The following is a 16,700-nucleotide window of genomic DNA, read 5'->3' as shown; positions in this document are numbered from 1 at the left end:
TCTTGTTCTATAGGTTTCCGATGTGGTACTACATACTATGAGCCACATCTGTATGTGTTTACTGAATGAAAATCATTTGAGATATTGTAGATATTGACGTTGCTGCTGATTGGGTGATATCTGAACATACTTTGGATCGATCTGTGAAAATTATACATGTGACGTTCATTGCTTTACCCATAAGCTAAGATGAGGAAAATACGGCAATTACTTATTCCTTAACAACGAATAGTTTACATGTGGAGTAATGATTCAAAATCTCAAAACGTGCTGCTCGTGTATCGACTCAAAATGTTTAATGAAAGATGTGTTGTTGTTGTTGCATTAGGTGTTTAAGAGGTCGCCTTCTGCCTAGGCAATTTCGGCTGACCTGTAGGAAAGATGTGACGATCAGTGTCCTTTATGTACTGTCATATACAGTAACGAGACCGGTTTGAGAAATGTCGCAATGGTTATATCACATGCCATTTGCCTTTATCACACAAGGATTTTGAATGATTGGATAATGGTAACATGAAGTATTTATCGCTTCACGTTTCGATGTATTCGTTAATTTTCACGGAGTCTCCCGATATTTCCGCGCTTGTGTTGATGTCGTAAAGTTTACATCCGGGCACTGTCTCTTACCCGTTTACGGCCTTATAGGTGAGGACGTGAGCCATTTACTGTGTAGAAATCCACAAAAATCGTAATAACTTTACGAACATCATGTATATTTATCGATGAAAATAAAATGTCTTTAGCATGATTCATAATATGGGTGTAATATTTTTATGGATGGTATGATGGTTAGTGAAATTCATCTAGTTTATATGCGATCACCCCTGTTTATCTCACATGTACTTGCATGTACATTCTTGGTTTCAAACTATTCTAAACTATCGTATATGCTAGATTCACCTCTGGCTGTGATTGTATTTGACAAAGAATCTGATTAATAACTTGAACGTACACAAATCTGATTCCAGGAAAGGTAACGCTGGATCAAACTAGATTAAACGTTAGCCACATCAGTTTCCCGAGGAATGTTTTTCTTCAATCTAGCTCATAATAGATTCTTTTTGGTATGGGACAATTATATAAATATGACAATTTAAGTTTGGTATTGGTATAATATGATACTTGACGATTGTCAGTGTTTATATTTTTTGTGTTTAATAGGCAGATTTAAGAGCCCATTCTATATAGAGTCCCATAAGCCACATTTGTTTGACCAGCAAAGCCCATTAAAGTAATACTTTGTGTCAGGATGCGTGATTACATGTTAAATAATATATGGTCTGTTTTTCTATATAAAGTGATACATAAATGTATACTACACAAGGTAGTTAATGTTTACCTGAAAGATTTACTAATCGGTGGAGTCACTAAACATTAAATGGTCATTTTCTGTGAATATGGACAACATCTGTTTACATTTAAATTGGTGAGTTTTCTTTTCATCATGTGTGTGACCTTGCTAAAGACTATATGGAGATTCATATCTAAAATGTGAATTGTCTTATAGCATGTGCCCATTTAGAGATTTATTTCATGCAATGTTTAGGTCACTTGCCAAAATAACTGATCACACACACTTATACATAAATGTGACAATAACTCAGAAAATTTAAGGGTTGGCAGTGTTCGAAAGTAAGCCTGAATGCCAAGGTGTCTTCAGTGATCCTTTTTAGCCCTATATATGGATTCATAATATTGATTTAGAGATTCGCTAGATTCAAATACAATAAGGAATAAACCTTAAGGATCTCTGCACAATGAAGATGGTAAACTGTTTAGATGTCAAACAGTGGAGTTACTCTTCTATTGGGTTGGTCAGAACAGCATATTTTTCTTGCCTAAGAAATTGATTATGATTTCTTTTTTTAATGTATTCTTTTCAGTCATCATGGGACGTGTAATCCGTTCCCAGAGAAAGGGTCCAGGAAGTGTGTTCAAGGCCCACACGAAACACAGGAAAGGGGCAGCCAAACTCCGAGCCGTTGACTATGCAGAAAGACACGGCTACATCAAGGGCATCATCAAGGTAGTCAAGTTTTGTCGTCTTTGCTACAATATCTTTGAATATTACACTGATGTAGGTGTTAAAACACCATCTGGATGTGAGTTGCCCCAAAATATTTGAATAGTGTACGTTCTCAGAGCTCCCGATAAGCTTTTGGTGTTGTGGGTATTTTACCCATGCATTTTAAAATCATTGGGTATCAGTAATTCCATATGGGTATTCAAATTTCTGTTACCCACTAGTTTTTACACATGTGGGTATTTAAGTTAAATATTTAAAAACACTATTCATCTAGTCCCTGCAAACTGGTGTCGTGTGGGTTCGAGAGCTTTATAGGACTCAGAAATACCACGATACTTCCACAAGAAAGTGTGATGGCAAATGATCATGATGTAACTGTCAATGTGGAGTTTGGCAAGGTTGATGGAATACCCGTTTTTAATTTCAAAATAAGTTGCTGATTTGCTAATCGAATACGCAGGGTTACTTCACAATATTTTGATGATACGCACAAGTTCAATTTTGTAGCGTATCTGTATTGCTTGTTGCGTATTTGATACGCTTGGATTTTATTTCACTGCTTATTTCTGCAGTTCTGATGCGTATTTTATTGTAGAGCTATGTTACCTGTTGATTTGATAGTTGATTTTCGAATTGAGTGAGGTTTCAAATGTTACATTTGGTACTGTCAAATCTCCCCACAGTTGGGAACGATGAGAGCAAGGCATGGGTAGGTTGTGGATCTGAATTAAGGGAACACTTGTCTTTCAACAAAATCGATCTGGTGTATGTTTCATATGAAACACAGGTATTGTAAGTGTGTCACACAGCTACTTTCTAAGCAAACATTAAGTGTTAACCGGGGCGGTCGGGTAGCCTAGTGGTTAAAGCGTTCGCTCGTCACGCTGAAGACCTGGGTTGGATTCCCGACATGGGTACAAGGTGTAAACGCCCATTTCTGGTGTCCCCCGCCGCGATATTACTGGAATATTGCTAAAAGCGACGTAAACCATACTCACTCACTCAAGTGTTAACCTGAAGGAAATGATGTGAGCCTTGCAGTCTTTGTGAAGCAGTGTGTGTAGCGGCAGAGATTTTACATTCCACGCTCCCTGTTGCCCTACAACATGTAATACACTCTATGATAGGGGTGACACGATGCAGCAAGGTCTCGATACAATACTTATCGCTATACCCATATTTACGTCGTATCACATGGAAACTTCTGGACAATAAATATCCTAGAGCAGGTTCAAAAGGAAAGACCAGAGCTCCAGATAAGCTGCGTATCTGCTTGAAATACGCATCAGAAATGCAGAAATACACAGTAAAATATAATCCAAGCGTATCAAATACGCAACTAAACATTACAGATACGCTACAAAAATAAAACTTGTGCGTATCATCAAAATATTGTGAAGTAACCCTGCGTATTCGATTAGCAAATCAGCAACTTATTTTGAAATTATAAACGGGCATTCCATCAACCTTGCCAAACTCCACGATGACGGTTACATCATGATCATTTGCCATCACACTTTCTTGTGGAAGTATCGTGGTATTTTTGAGTCCTATAAAGCTCTCGAACCCACACGACACCAGTTTGCAGGGACTAGATCAATAGTGTTTTCAAATATTTAACTTAAATACCCACATGTGTAAAAACTAGTGGGTAACAGAATTTTGAATACGCAGATAGAATTACTGATACCCAATGATTTTAAAATGCATGGGTAAAATACCCACAACACCAAAAGCTTATCGGGAGCTCTGGTAGACACATGTTCGTAATGGCTATTTGTAGTAGTGAACTTGAAACACTAATTACAACACATTTTCCTATATCTGACTGATAAAAACACGAGGGGTCATTAAACGAGTAGTAAGTAATTCATTTCAGCATGTGTATGTCTTGTATCGATACAAAGAATAACATATCGTCTCATGAAAACTCTCGGTGCATCGATGTATTGTTTCACCCCCTACTCTGTGATACAATTTTTGTTGTTTTTTGCAGAAACTATTGCCACATGTATTTCAATTAACAAGAGGTTCCTAATCTTAACTGTGGAGTGTTTTCCCAAATACTTTAAGAAGTGAGTATGATTCATGGCTCGCTCACCATGGTGGTAATCATCTCGTACTTGCACCACAAAGTGAGATTCCTCCCACCTTAGGCTGACATACTGGGAAATATTAAATTGACTGAGTTTCCAACCGATCTTGCTCACTGCTATGAATTACCTCCCTTGCATCAGGATATCATCCATGACCCCGGCCGTGGAGCCCCCCTGTGCAAAGTTGTATTCCGTGATCCCTACCGGTACAAGATGAAGAATGAGACGTTCATCGCTGCCGAGGGCATGTACACAGGACAGTTTGTGTACTGCGGAAAGAAAGGTGAGTTTCAGAGATGGACCAGTAGAAACGTCAGTGTCAAAGGGGCGGTCGGGTAGCCTAGTGGTTAAACATCTTAAAGCGTTCGCTCGTCACACCGAAGACCCGGGTTCGATTCCCTACATTGGTACAATGTGTGAAGCCCATTTCTGGTGTCCCCCGCCGTGATATTGCAGGAATAATGCTAAAAGCGGCGTAAAACCATACTCACTCTCTCACTGCCATGAGATCAGTCTGCCATCAGATCAGTCTGCCATGAGATCAGTCTGCCACAGGATCAGTCTGCCATGAGATCAGTCTGCCATGAGATCAGTCTGCCACGAGATCAGTCTGCCATGAGATCAGTCTGCCACAGGATCAGTCTGCCATGAGATCAGTCTGCCATGAGATCAGTCTGCCACGAGATCAGTCTGCCACGAGATCAGTCTGCCATGAGATCAGTCTGCCATGGGATCAGTCTGCCACAAGATCAGTCTGCCATGAGATCAGTCTGCCACGAGATCAGTCTGCCACGAGATCAGTCTGCCATGAGATCAGTCTGCCATGGGATCAGTCTGCCACGAGATCAGTCTGCCACGAGATCAGTCTGCCATGGGATCAGTCTGCCACAAGATCAGTCTGCCATGAGATCAATCTGCCACGAGATCAGTCTGCTACGAGATCAGTCTGCCATCAGATCAGTCTGCCATGAGATCAGTCTGCCACGAGATCAGTCTGCCATCAGATCAGTCTGCCACGAGATCAGTCTGCCATGAGATCAGTCTGCCATGAGATCAGTCTGCCACGAGATCAGTCTGCCACGAGATCAGTCTGCCATGGGATCAGTCTGCCACGAGATCAGTCTGCCATGAGATCAGTCTGCCATGCTCGCTCACTCATAGTGTCAAACATTTTGAACTGGTTCTTGATCTTCCTGAAATTGTTTCATTACTTAGTAGATATTTTCACAATGCTGGGCTATGTTCTGCTGTGACCATGACAGTTTGATACAGCACCGACAGATTACAGGTTATGTCCCTAGTCATTCCTTAATGTTACTACCCGCCGTGATATTGCTGGAATATTGCTAAAACAGGGTTAAGACCATACTCAGTGTTACCAGTCTCGGACTTATTTCCAATGCCCATTTCGAACCCTGTAAATTTTGTACTCATGGTAGGAGTCTTTTAGCCACAGAAAATGTGAAGCATGGAAAATGTAACATCGATGATGAGCTAAAAATAATTCTTCACTTTGACCTGAATAATTATGTTGACAATTCGAGCTCTGAGCTGTTATGTTTGCTATTAACCTCCCTCTTTCTAAGAGGCTGTTGTGTCTCACTCTTACGTTGAATTTATTTATGATTGATCATGAGGAAAATGTCTCATTCGTGTTCAGATAATTGTTAGGGCTTGGATGAGGTGACTTGTTTCACTGATCATGCTGATAACAGACCAATAGAAGAGGCTTTAATGCTTAGTGTTACGTTGTTGCATGATATGCAATTTTGTTTTATTATGCCTCTGAAGTTACGAAAATAACTTTAAAACTATCCAAATTTGGAGCAAAATAACAAACTTCCCATGAAGATACAGGTTAGAATACGTCTTAAGCATGTTTAGCATGCTTGTCGTAAAAGGCGACTATGCTCGTCGTCAGAGGCAACCAACGGGATCGGGTGGTCAGACTTTCTGTTTTTGTTGATTCAGTCATGTCATCGTACTCTCTGGATTATTTACTGACTGCCATCATATAGCTGGAATATTGCCGAGTGTGGCATTAACCAAATAGCCAAATTATTAAATTATGAAGTTTTGACTGGTCCTAATGAACATTGGTTAGCTCCTTTATGGGTTTCTGGTGAAAGATTTTAGATGCGACTTACAGTGTTAAGTTAGTATATGTTAAATTTTGTATCTTCTAGGGCCACACTGGCAAATTATTGCAATATATATCTTTGCTGGTATCTGTATTGTGATTTGTATTGCAATAGTTTGGAAGCTAAGGTGTCGACACTGATTGACACTGATTGTACATGCAGATCCTATTTTCTACATACTAAAGTAAATAATGCTGTGCATGGTCAGAATACACAAACCAAATAGTCAGACACACATTAGCCATGTTAGCCACAGTCAGTGTGAAAAATAGAAACAGCAAAAGCGATGATGAGCTAAAAATAATTCTTCACTTTGACCTGAATAATTATGTTGACAATTCGAGCTCTGAGCTGTTATGTTTGCTTTTAACCTCCCTCTGTCTTAGCTGCACTTTTCCAAGCTGAGTAACGGTGCTTATAAGGATTACTAGACAGATTGGTCTCGAAGGTGATCGTTGGGTGCTTATTTTAAGTCAAATAGGGTGGTTGGGTAGCCGCGTGGTTAAAGTATTCGCTTGTCAGGGCGAAGACTGTGTTCGATTTCCCCACATGGGTACAAAATGTAAAGCCCCACAATGATATTCTAGGATATTGCTAAAAGCGACAAAAAATCAAACTCAATATTATTGCGGCTGTAAATAATCCACCATGATGAAGAAATGATGCATGTTTTTGACATTTACCAATTGGGTGAAACCTACAAGTACGGTCATGATGCTGACAAACCCAGAACATCCGCACTTAAATTCTATTTTCTCCTAATACAACAAACGCTACATCTCGCGGCCTCCTGTGTGTTTCAGCCAACCTCCAAGTTGGCAACGTGCTGCCAGTAGGGTCCATGCCCGAGGGTACCATCATCTGCAGTCTAGAGGAGAAGACCGGCGACCGCGGCAAGCTTGCACGCGCCTCTGGAAACTACGCCACAGTCATCTCACACAACCCAGACACACGTAGGACACGCGTGAAGCTGCCCTCCGGTTCCAAGAAAGCCATTCCCTCAACAAACAGGGCTATGGTTGGTGAGTAGTGAGGAAGTTTTTTGGTCTATTTAAAACATGACTTACAAGATGATCCATGCTTATCCGTAATTTCAGTCCTACACACTCGCCCAAAAATGTTTAGTGCTATGACCATCGTAAGTCTGCTTTGAAGTATATGAAGTATATGAGTTACTGTCATAGTTGTGCAGTTTCAGATTTTTATCCCCCGCCGCGCGAAAGCGCGAAGCGGGGGATATAGTATTCACGACCGTCCGTACGTACGTCCGTACGTCCGTCCGTACATCCCACCTGTTTGTTGCCGCGATATCTCAAGAACTAAACACTGGATTGTCTTCATATTTGGAACTATGGTGTATATACAGACTCCGCAGACACCAGTCGGTTTTGGTGACCTTGATCCCATTTTCAAGGTCACAGCAGACAAATCTGCTTTTAGAGTTGGAAAACGGTGTTGCCGCGATATCTCAAGAACTAAACACTGGATTGTCTTCATATTTGGAACTATGGTGTATATACAGACTCCGCAGACACCAGTCGGTTTTGGTGACCTTGATCCCATTTTAAAGGTCACAGCAGGCAAATCTGCTTTTGGAGTTAGAAAACGGTGTTGCCGCGATATCTCAAGAACTAAACACTGGATTGTCTTCATATTTGGAACTATGGTGTATATACAGACACCGCAGACACCAGTCGGTTTTGGTGACCTTGACCCCATTGTCAAGGTCACAGCAGGCAAATCTGCTTTTGGAGTTAGAAAACGGTGTTGCCGCGATATCTCAAGAACTAATCGCTGGATTGTCTTCATATTTGGAACTATAGTGTATATACAGACACCGCATACACCTGTCAGATTTGGTGACCTTGACCCCATTTTCAAGGTCACAGCAGGCAAATCTGTTTTTGGAGTTGGAAAACGGTGTTGCCACAATATCTCAAGAACTAATCGCTGGATTGTCTTCATATTTGGTACTATGGTGTACAGGCGGGGGATATTTCGTCACTCTGTGACAAATACTTGTTTTCAAAAAGTTATGTGTATCAGCAGTGTTGAGGTATTCGTGGAAAAAAAACGACATTTGAGAAACCTTAGTTGGTAAAATAGGTTAATTTGCAAACCTGAATTGCAGACATGTGTCAATCTAAATACTTTATCAACATTGACTAAAAATCTGCAAAATTAATGTCTGCAGACAACTAAAGCGGATTTTTTGTTTGGTGATCTTGTGTAACAAGTCAGAAGTTGTGCATTGATTGATCACACCCCTGTTAATGCACTAAACTGACTTGCAGGTATCGTTGCTGGCGGCGGTCGTATTGACAAACCAATGTTGAAGGCAGGACGTGCCTATCACAAATACAAGGCCAAGAGAAACTGCTGGCCTAAAGTCAGAGGTGTTGCCATGAACGTGAGTATAGGATCTACAGATGCTGATGAAAAACCATTTGTGTTCAGTATCTCAACCAAATGTAGTATAATCAATCATTTACCCAGGCTTGTGGTTAAGGATTGTCTGCCGAACTGGGCTTCATTCCCAGATGGTTGTAAATTCTGACACCAAAAGTAAAATTCACTATTGATTAGAGCTTGGACAATACATCTGTGCATATCACGATACCTTGCTCACTTTCCTATATGTATAACGATACTTGCACATGCTCTGTGGTGCGTCAGCCATCTTATTTTCACTTGTAATTGGTGTTTGGTGTAACATTTATTAAAGAATACATTTAAGGTAAGAATCGATACTTTTTACTTAGTGTGTGATTGTGATTGATACTTGTATCGAGAAGTAAAAAAATCGTGATCCTCACTGGTCGGTGTGTGTGTTTCAGCCCGTTGAGCATCCCCACGGTGGTGGTAACCATCAACATATTGGAAAGGCCTCTACCGTCAGGAGGGACACCTCAGCTGGTAGAAAGGTAGGCTGCAAGTCTTACATTTTATTTGTTGAGTTTTTGCTACTTTTCTTTCTCTTAAAAATACACCAAAATAATGATTCACATGATATATGTCAAGGTGTTCTTGAATACAGAATATCTATTATGTTATTGAAAATTTTGAAATATTGATTCAAAACATTGCAATATCTATTAAAGTTTAAACGGTATATTTGTGAAAACTGAATGATTTTTTTAATTTAAAGGGAAACACTTTCTGTGACTTTTCAGGCAACGTGTTGTAAAGCTTAGAAAATGATTTAAGAAATAGTTTTCATTTACAGTTGATCTTGAACATAATAATTTGTATGTTTTATCTTCGTCATCTAGGTTGGTCTTATCGCTGCCAGGCGTACCGGTCGTCTGCGTGGTACCAAGCAGCTCACAGGAAAGTCGGACAAAGAGTAAATACAGTTGTACAGACAAGAATAAAACATGTCCGGGGAATAATCTGTTTTTGTTGTTACATAATGGTATCTTGTGCTTGTTTGAAGAAGGCTCTCTTTGAGCTCAGTGCTCTGTCTGTGGATTGAGGCGGGGTCACGAGCGGCCCAGTCGTCTAAGGCACCGCGATTCGCTGTGCAGGCTTGCATTCCTTTGGCATGCCAGAAACCTATGATTGAGGGTTGGAATCCCGGCTGCCCCGATTGTTTCTTGGTTTGTCAGCATGATACCCGTGCTCGTGGGTTTCACCGAAGTGGTAAACGTCTGAGACCTGCATCACTTCGGGCTTTCCTCCCACATTAAGCTGACACGCTGCGATATAACTGGAATACTGTTAAAAGCAGCGTTAAGCCCAACTAACTCCTGTGGATTGAGGCAGGTGATATGGGGTTTATTGCACTTACATAGCGACAGTGTGCTCACGCCTGTACTAGTCTGGACTTTTGACAGTTTAGTAGTGCTGCAGTTTAACCCCACTAGACACGTTAGCTGTGAAAGGCAGGGTAACATTTTGGTATTGCGTGGCCAGGGAACGAACCCCAGACTGAGGCGAGTGAATATTAATGCCTCATCAGCAGGTGTTAGTTGGGAAGTATTGTTTGAGAGTAAATGTTTGTAAACTACCATTCACATTCATCTACCACTTGTAGATTCTGGGGTAGAATAGGTCTTCAGCAACCCATACTTGCCATAAAAGGCGACTAATGGGATATTGCATGTCATCGATCCCAATTGCGTGGATCGATGCTCGTGATGTCAATCATTGGATTGTCTGGTCCAGACTTGATTATTTTACAGACCGCCGTCATATAGCTGGATTATTGCTGAGTGCGGCGTTAAACAACAAACAAACAAACATCTACCACTTGTAAAAACGTCAGATCAACAATGAAGACATCCTTTTCCAAACAGCACAATCTTCGTCCTGGGGAAACATTGTGTAGACTTCTGTTCAAAACAAGTTAATGTGGTAGCTTTTGAATTGTTTGAATGCCATTAACCATTCAGGCTTGCTGACTTGGTCGATGCATGTCATCAGATCACAATTGTGTAGGTCAATCAATGGATTGTCTGGTCCAGACTCGAATATTCACAGACCTGTCATATTGCCGAGAGCAGTGTTAAACAAACCTGAGGAAACATTATGCAGACGTGGAGACTTGTCAAGTTACAAGTTACACTGTTCACTGATTAGACATTTATTCATGTATGTACAAGATGAGGAATCATGAGGTGCCATACCTCCAACAAAATACAGACTTCACCATTATGTTCAGTCCCACGAATCGAATGCCCAGAACTTGATGCCCTCCCACCAAGATGACAAACATGGACCAGTTGAGGAGTTACAGCGGTTGTCCCTTCCACTTGCAATAGTCACGAAATATTGCAATGATCAATTATCGAAGATTGCTGTGAGCTAATATGAAATAAAAACAAGCCTTCCAGGTGAAATGGAACATTGCTTCCAGTACTGACAAAAGTTTCATAGTACGCTTTTCTAGAAATATCCATTTTGCTAGTGATAAACGTTAGTTTTGATCCACGTAACAATCCATGTAAGAATCTGCAGGCAGTTACAGTGCATTTTAAACTGTTTTGACAAAATTTGTTCTAACAGTACCGGTAATATTCCTTATTGCCAGAATGACTTGTTTTTCATGTTATTAAGTATTAGCACGCCTTATTAAGTATATACAATCTTCTTTAATTAATAATCGCTCTTTTTTGTGGCAAGGAATACAGACTAAATTACATTAAGTTTGTGAAGACATGACGTCTATTTCAGATAACATATATATCTCATAAATATTAAATATAAAACTGAACACATTGGCTGCAGATGAAAGTGAGAATGGTTTTAGGCCGCTTTTACCAATATTCCAGCAATATCAATAACACCAGAAATGGGCTTCACACATTGTACCCATGTCGGGAATTGAACCCGAGTGAACGCTTTAACCACTAGGCTTCCCCACCGCCCTGAAAGTCATGATAAAATTGACAGATACTTCATAATCAGATTCTAGCGTTTGTGTGAAATCATGATTTCCTAGAAAAGAGTCGAAAAAAGGACAAGCACTTGTGTCGCAAAAACCAATAACATTTGTGGTGGGTCATCTTGTACATTAACTCTCACATGTAAACTTCTAAAGTTACATCAGGTTCTTTCTATGTCCAAGTTTCTGTCTGTAATCTAGAAACACCTCGCTCCCGTCATCCGATGCAAGCTCCATTCTTGTCCCACGTCCTTGAAGTTTAGACGTCCGTCAGTTTGTCAACTTGACAACACAACAAGGTTTGCGTAGTCTGGAAACTTGGAAGCCAACCTGAGTTCACAGACAATGTCCATCTGTGTTAAAAGTTCTCCCTCACAAAGGAAGACTGTCGGCATCACAATAGAAATCTCAGTCGCTTACCACACTTCACACAAGTTCATAATCCTGATAACAACAAGCTGGCGTTGCCAGGATGCTGCTAGTCTTGCACTGACTTGGTGATGAAGTCACCCGTCAGTCACTAGCATCCATCTCCACCTCATCTATTGCTAAGCTGGTGTCGGCTAGACTGTCGTTAGGGGGTGTGGCAGTTGGCGACGTGTCCTCAGCCACAGACATTGCTATGGGTGTTGCCACCAATTTGAATTTGGGGTTGTCGAACTTTGGCACCTCTTCTTCACCACCTCAAATAGAACATCAATTTTAGGTTAATTGTCCCGAACAGAACGAGTGAACGAAGGCTTAAGTAGAGATGACAAATCCAATTAAGAATAATTGGGTTAAAAAAGTAGATATTTAAATAAATGAAATACATGAATTGTTTGATAGGCATTACTTAGAGCTGACGGACGACAAAGTAGACACAATGTATGGAGAAAAACACCTTTAATACCGTAAAGGCTTGACAACAGTATAAGGATCTATACACGTCGCCTTTACAGTATTAAAGTAGTTGTTATCCATAAATTGTGTCTACAATAAAATACATGTAGCACCATTATCTTGTTTGACTATGGTTTTGACTAAATTGGATGATTTTTTGCACTGCATTGCAAAACTCCTATTTGTTTACTCGCTGAAACTGTGACATTTACTATTAATCTCCTTACACTACAAAGTAAAATGTCCGACAGAATGATACTCATATCATCTTTTTCAACCTATACGCTTTCTACTGTCACCATAACACCCTGCCTCGGCTGCTGTGACTGCCGTGAAATCAATAACTAGTCACCATTATCCACGATGTCTTTTTGTAATAAATCTCACAATTTAATAAAACAAATACCGTATTCGATGTAATAAGCGCCCCTGCTCTAATAAGCGCCCACGGTGATATTTGCTAATATATTGGCTAGTGAACAATCCCAATTAGCACCCCTTCCGATTGATCAATGTACACAAGTCTTATTGATTCGTGTATAATACACACTCGTGTGTTATATGCACCCTTAATTATTGGCAATTAAATTCTGGAAAAATATATCTGTCCTATATAAACATTTCAGGCTGTCAGCATAAACCTCGAAATTTATCCTTTAACTATAATTTTCTAATAAGAGCCACCTATTTCTAATTTTGAGAGCGCCCTGGGCGCTTATTACATTGAATACAGTAGTGAACGTAGTGTATCAGCTAGTCAAGGCCACGTGGTTACCTTCACATGGTGACATATCCATCATCAGGGCCTCGATCACATGACCCAGCATGGTGGTGGAGAAGGCGTCGTCTCTGCGGATCCCGAGGGCGCGGTGGAAGTAGTCGACAGCCTTCATGTTGTCTCCCATGAGGGAGTACACGTAGCCGATGGCGGAGTACGTTGAGGGGTTCTGCGGACAGATCATCTCCGCCTGCTTGTGGTACTCTAGGGCGTCCTCATACTTCCTGGGGACAGACAAACAAACAACATTTAGGAGGTGGCCCACTGTTCAGCATTGTTCTGATCTTTCAGAGGCATAATATTATTTTATGCTTTTCTTGCACAATCAGTTTCTCAATTAGAAAAATCTAACTAGGCAATATTTATCATGGTGACACTCTTGATGGACAACTGCTTCCCCTGAATCTGGGTTGAAAGAGAAGAGTGACCTACTTCCTCTTGCGGCAGACATGGCCGAGGTTGTTGAGGAGCGGCTCCCACTTCTCCGCCATGGTCTGTTTGCTGATAGCCTGCACTTTCTTCAGCGCCTCCATGAAGTACTGCTCCGCCTCCACCAGACTGCAGGGGAGACAACAACATGTCAGGGGAGATAACCACATGTCAGGGGTGATAACCACATGTCAGGGGTGATTACCACATGTCAGGGGAGATAACCACATGTCAGGGGAGATAACCACATGTCAGGGGAGACAACCACATGTCAGGGGTGATAACCACATGTCAGGGGAGATAACCACATGTCAGGGGTGATAACCACATGTCAGGGGAGACAACCACATGTCAGGGGAGATAACCACATGTCAGGGGAGATAACCACATGTCAGGGGTGATAACCACATGTCAGGGGTGATTACCACATGTCAGGGGAGATAACCACATGTCAGGGGAGATGACATGTCAGTGGAGATAACCACATGTCAGGGGAGATAACCACATGTCAGGGGTGATAACCACGTGTCAGGGGAGATAACCACATGTCAGGGGGAGATAACCAAACGACAGGCGAGATAACCACATGCCAGGAGAGATTAAAAAACGGCAGGGGAGATAACCACATGTCAGGAGAAATATCCATCTTTCAGGGGAGATAACCACATGCCAGGGGGGATAACCTTGTCAGGAGAGATAACTAAACGGCAGGGGAGATAACTCTGGAAAGGGGGATTACTTTATGTCAGGATAGTTAACTGCAAGTTAGTTGACATCAAGAAATTGAAGCAATATAAAACAAGAGTCAAATCCCCCCGGCCCCAACAATATGGAAAGAACAAATCATCTGACAATGCCATCTAATATCTCTGTCCGTATACAAGAGTAGTTATTGAGCTATCAAAACAATACCATGGAAGTGGGATTTGGAACTTTGAATTTCTATGTCAGGTACACACCACAATGAACCGAGTCAAAATCAAACATTGTTGCCATGGAAACAGAAAAATTATAAATTTTAAAAATCCCTAAATAGCAAAAGGCACCAGTTGACAACCTGGTCTTGGTGTGTACACAGTTTCAAGAAAGAGTATGGTCCAGACAGACACACCACTCTGAACAGGAAAACATACATTGTATTAAAATTCCCAAGTAGCAAAAGGCACCACTTCAGCCCTTGATTAATACATGTACCAAGTTTGGATGAAATATGTTGAATAGATTTTTACTTCTGCTCCGGAAACAACACCAACCTCTGTTTTAGCTAAGTCTAACTTGTTTACATGGAAATAGGGAAAAATCAAATTTTGAAAAAATTCTAAATAGCAAAAGACACCACTTCAGCCCTTGGTTAGTCACGTACCAGGTTTGGATGAAAAGTCTTTCACAGTTTTAAAGTTGTGCTCCGGAAACAACACCTTCCCCCCTTTAGAGACTCAGTCTAAATTGTTTCATGGAAATTGAGAAAAATAAAAAAGCCAAAAGCCGCAAATAGCAAAAGGCACCACTTCAGGATCTGTTTGATATATCTGCCAAGTAATGTTGAAAGATATTGAATGATTTTTGAGTTGTGCTCTTGAAACGAAATACATCCCCTTATACATACACAGTACAAATTGTTTCCATGGAAATCAATAAAAATAAAAATGCCCCAAATCAGTAAATAGCAAAAGGCACTACTTCAGGATCTGTTTGATAATTCTGACATACTTTGTTGAAGAATATTGAATGGTTTTCGAGATATATGCTTCAGAAATGAAATGATTACAGACAGATGGACAGACGGACGGACAGACAGATGAGGCGTTGACTTTATCCCCCCGCATTATATGACGTTCCAATTTTGGGACAGAATAATGCATTTTTGCTGATGTGACCGCAAGGGCAGTTCACAATCCGAGATGAATCCATGGACTTAATAAGCATGAAGTATTAGCGCCCTCTGTATAAGCCTGCGGAAGCCTGACGACCGGACTCACTCGTTGTTCTGGTAGGCTATGACGCCCATCTCATGGAGGACAAACGGATCCTCGGGGGCGATACTGAGAGCCTGGCTGAAGAACTTCTCGGCCAGCTTGGAGTTGTTGGTGAGGCCGTACTCCAGGCCAATATACAACACAGGCAGGTGGCACCTAGAAGGCAATAGAGAAATCAAAATATGGAAATCAACATCCATGGGATGTGTTTAATACTTAACTGAATTTTTTTTAATTGAGATAAGCATATTTATTTTTGAAGGGCACATTCAGGGATAGACAATGCCACTAGTCTGTTAGTCCGGGACTAGTAACAATCTTGACAAACCTGTTTTATTCCACAAACTAGTTATTTTAAATAAACACTAGTCTGACATGAACTGTGGACCAGCTTGATATGACCGATGGTGTCTACCCCTAACATTACATCATGACACAGTGAAATTCAACTCTATTCCTTTAAGAAACTGAGCAAAAGGTTTTAATTTTTCAGTATTTTGTTGAATAAAATTTCTTTTTGCATGTTTGAATTTGCTACTAAAGAACCAAAATTCTACCTACATAAAAACTAAGTACACTATGGCTACTTGACAAGGTGACAAGGTATTGCTAGGTGACATAGCTGATTTTAAATCACTGTTTACCAGTGTGACGATCGTAACTCCCATACTTAACATAGAATAGACTTAGGACAGGTGCAGCGCTGAGACGGTTGTGACCCTATACTTTAACATAGACTTACGACAGATGTAACACTAAGACAATTGTGACTCCATACTTTTACATAGACTTGTGATAGATGAAGCGATAAGACAATCATAACTTCATAACTTTAACATAGACTTATGACAGCTGTAGCGCTAAGACAATTATAACTTCATAACTTTGACATAGACTTACGACAGATGTAACACTAAGACAATTGTGACCCCATACTTTTACATAGACTTGTGACAGCTGTAGCGCTAAGACAATCATAACCCCCA

The 16,700-nt window shown here is 40.7% G+C and overlaps 2 protein-coding genes across 2 annotated transcripts in view; one reads left to right on the top strand and one right to left on the bottom strand.

Annotated features, from left to right (window-relative positions):
• Window positions 1-542: 542 nt before the first annotated feature.
• Window positions 543-9,652, top strand: LOC124120553 (60S ribosomal protein L8). Its single transcript, XM_046483411.2, has 7 exons — window positions 543-645; window positions 1,884-2,026; window positions 4,264-4,405; window positions 7,067-7,285; window positions 8,558-8,673; window positions 9,101-9,187; window positions 9,536-9,652. Exons 2-7 carry the CDS (start codon window positions 1,889-1,891, stop codon window positions 9,611-9,613), a joined length of 780 nt encoding a protein of 259 aa, XP_046339367.1. The 5' UTR covers window positions 543-645; window positions 1,884-1,888; the 3' UTR covers window positions 9,614-9,652.
• Window positions 9,653-10,832: 1,180 nt separating this feature from the next.
• Window positions 10,833-16,700, bottom strand: part of LOC124120542 (cell division cycle protein 16 homolog) — a 63,478-nt gene continuing 57,610 nt past the window's right edge. Inside the window, exons 13-16 of the mRNA XM_046483388.2 lie at window positions 15,718-15,870; window positions 13,742-13,867; window positions 13,307-13,533; window positions 10,833-12,332 (exon numbers count right to left, since the gene is read on the bottom strand). Of these exons, the coding sequence (XP_046339344.1) occupies window positions 12,163-12,332; window positions 13,307-13,533; window positions 13,742-13,867; window positions 15,718-15,870 (676 nt within the window). The 3' untranslated portion in view covers window positions 10,833-12,162. The remainder of the gene's footprint in view (window positions 12,333-13,306; window positions 13,534-13,741; window positions 13,868-15,717; window positions 15,871-16,700) is intronic.

Source organism: Haliotis rufescens, unplaced genomic scaffold (genome assembly GCF_023055435.1).
Source record: "Haliotis rufescens isolate VD_foot unplaced genomic scaffold, xgHalRufe1.0.p SCAF_47, whole genome shotgun sequence".
Classification (NCBI taxonomy): Eukaryota; Metazoa; Mollusca; class Gastropoda; order Lepetellida; family Haliotidae; genus Haliotis; species Haliotis rufescens.
The sequence above is the reverse complement of the archived record's forward strand: the minus strand, read 5'-3'. Positions and strand labels throughout refer to the sequence as shown.

Bases quoted from the DNA above. Each gene is read 5' to 3' on its own strand.
- LOC124120553 (XM_046483411.2), top strand. From the start codon at position 1,889: ATGGGACGTGTAATCCGTTCCCAGAGAAAGGGTCCAGGAAGTGTGTTC. The intron at 7,286-8,557 runs GTGAGTAGTGAG...ACTGACTTGCAG, and splicing joins AACAAACAGGGCTATGGTTG to GTATCGTTGCTGGCGGCGGT. The intron at 8,674-9,100 runs GTGAGTATAGGA...TGTGTGTTTCAG, and splicing joins TCAGAGGTGTTGCCATGAAC to CCCGTTGAGCATCCCCACGG.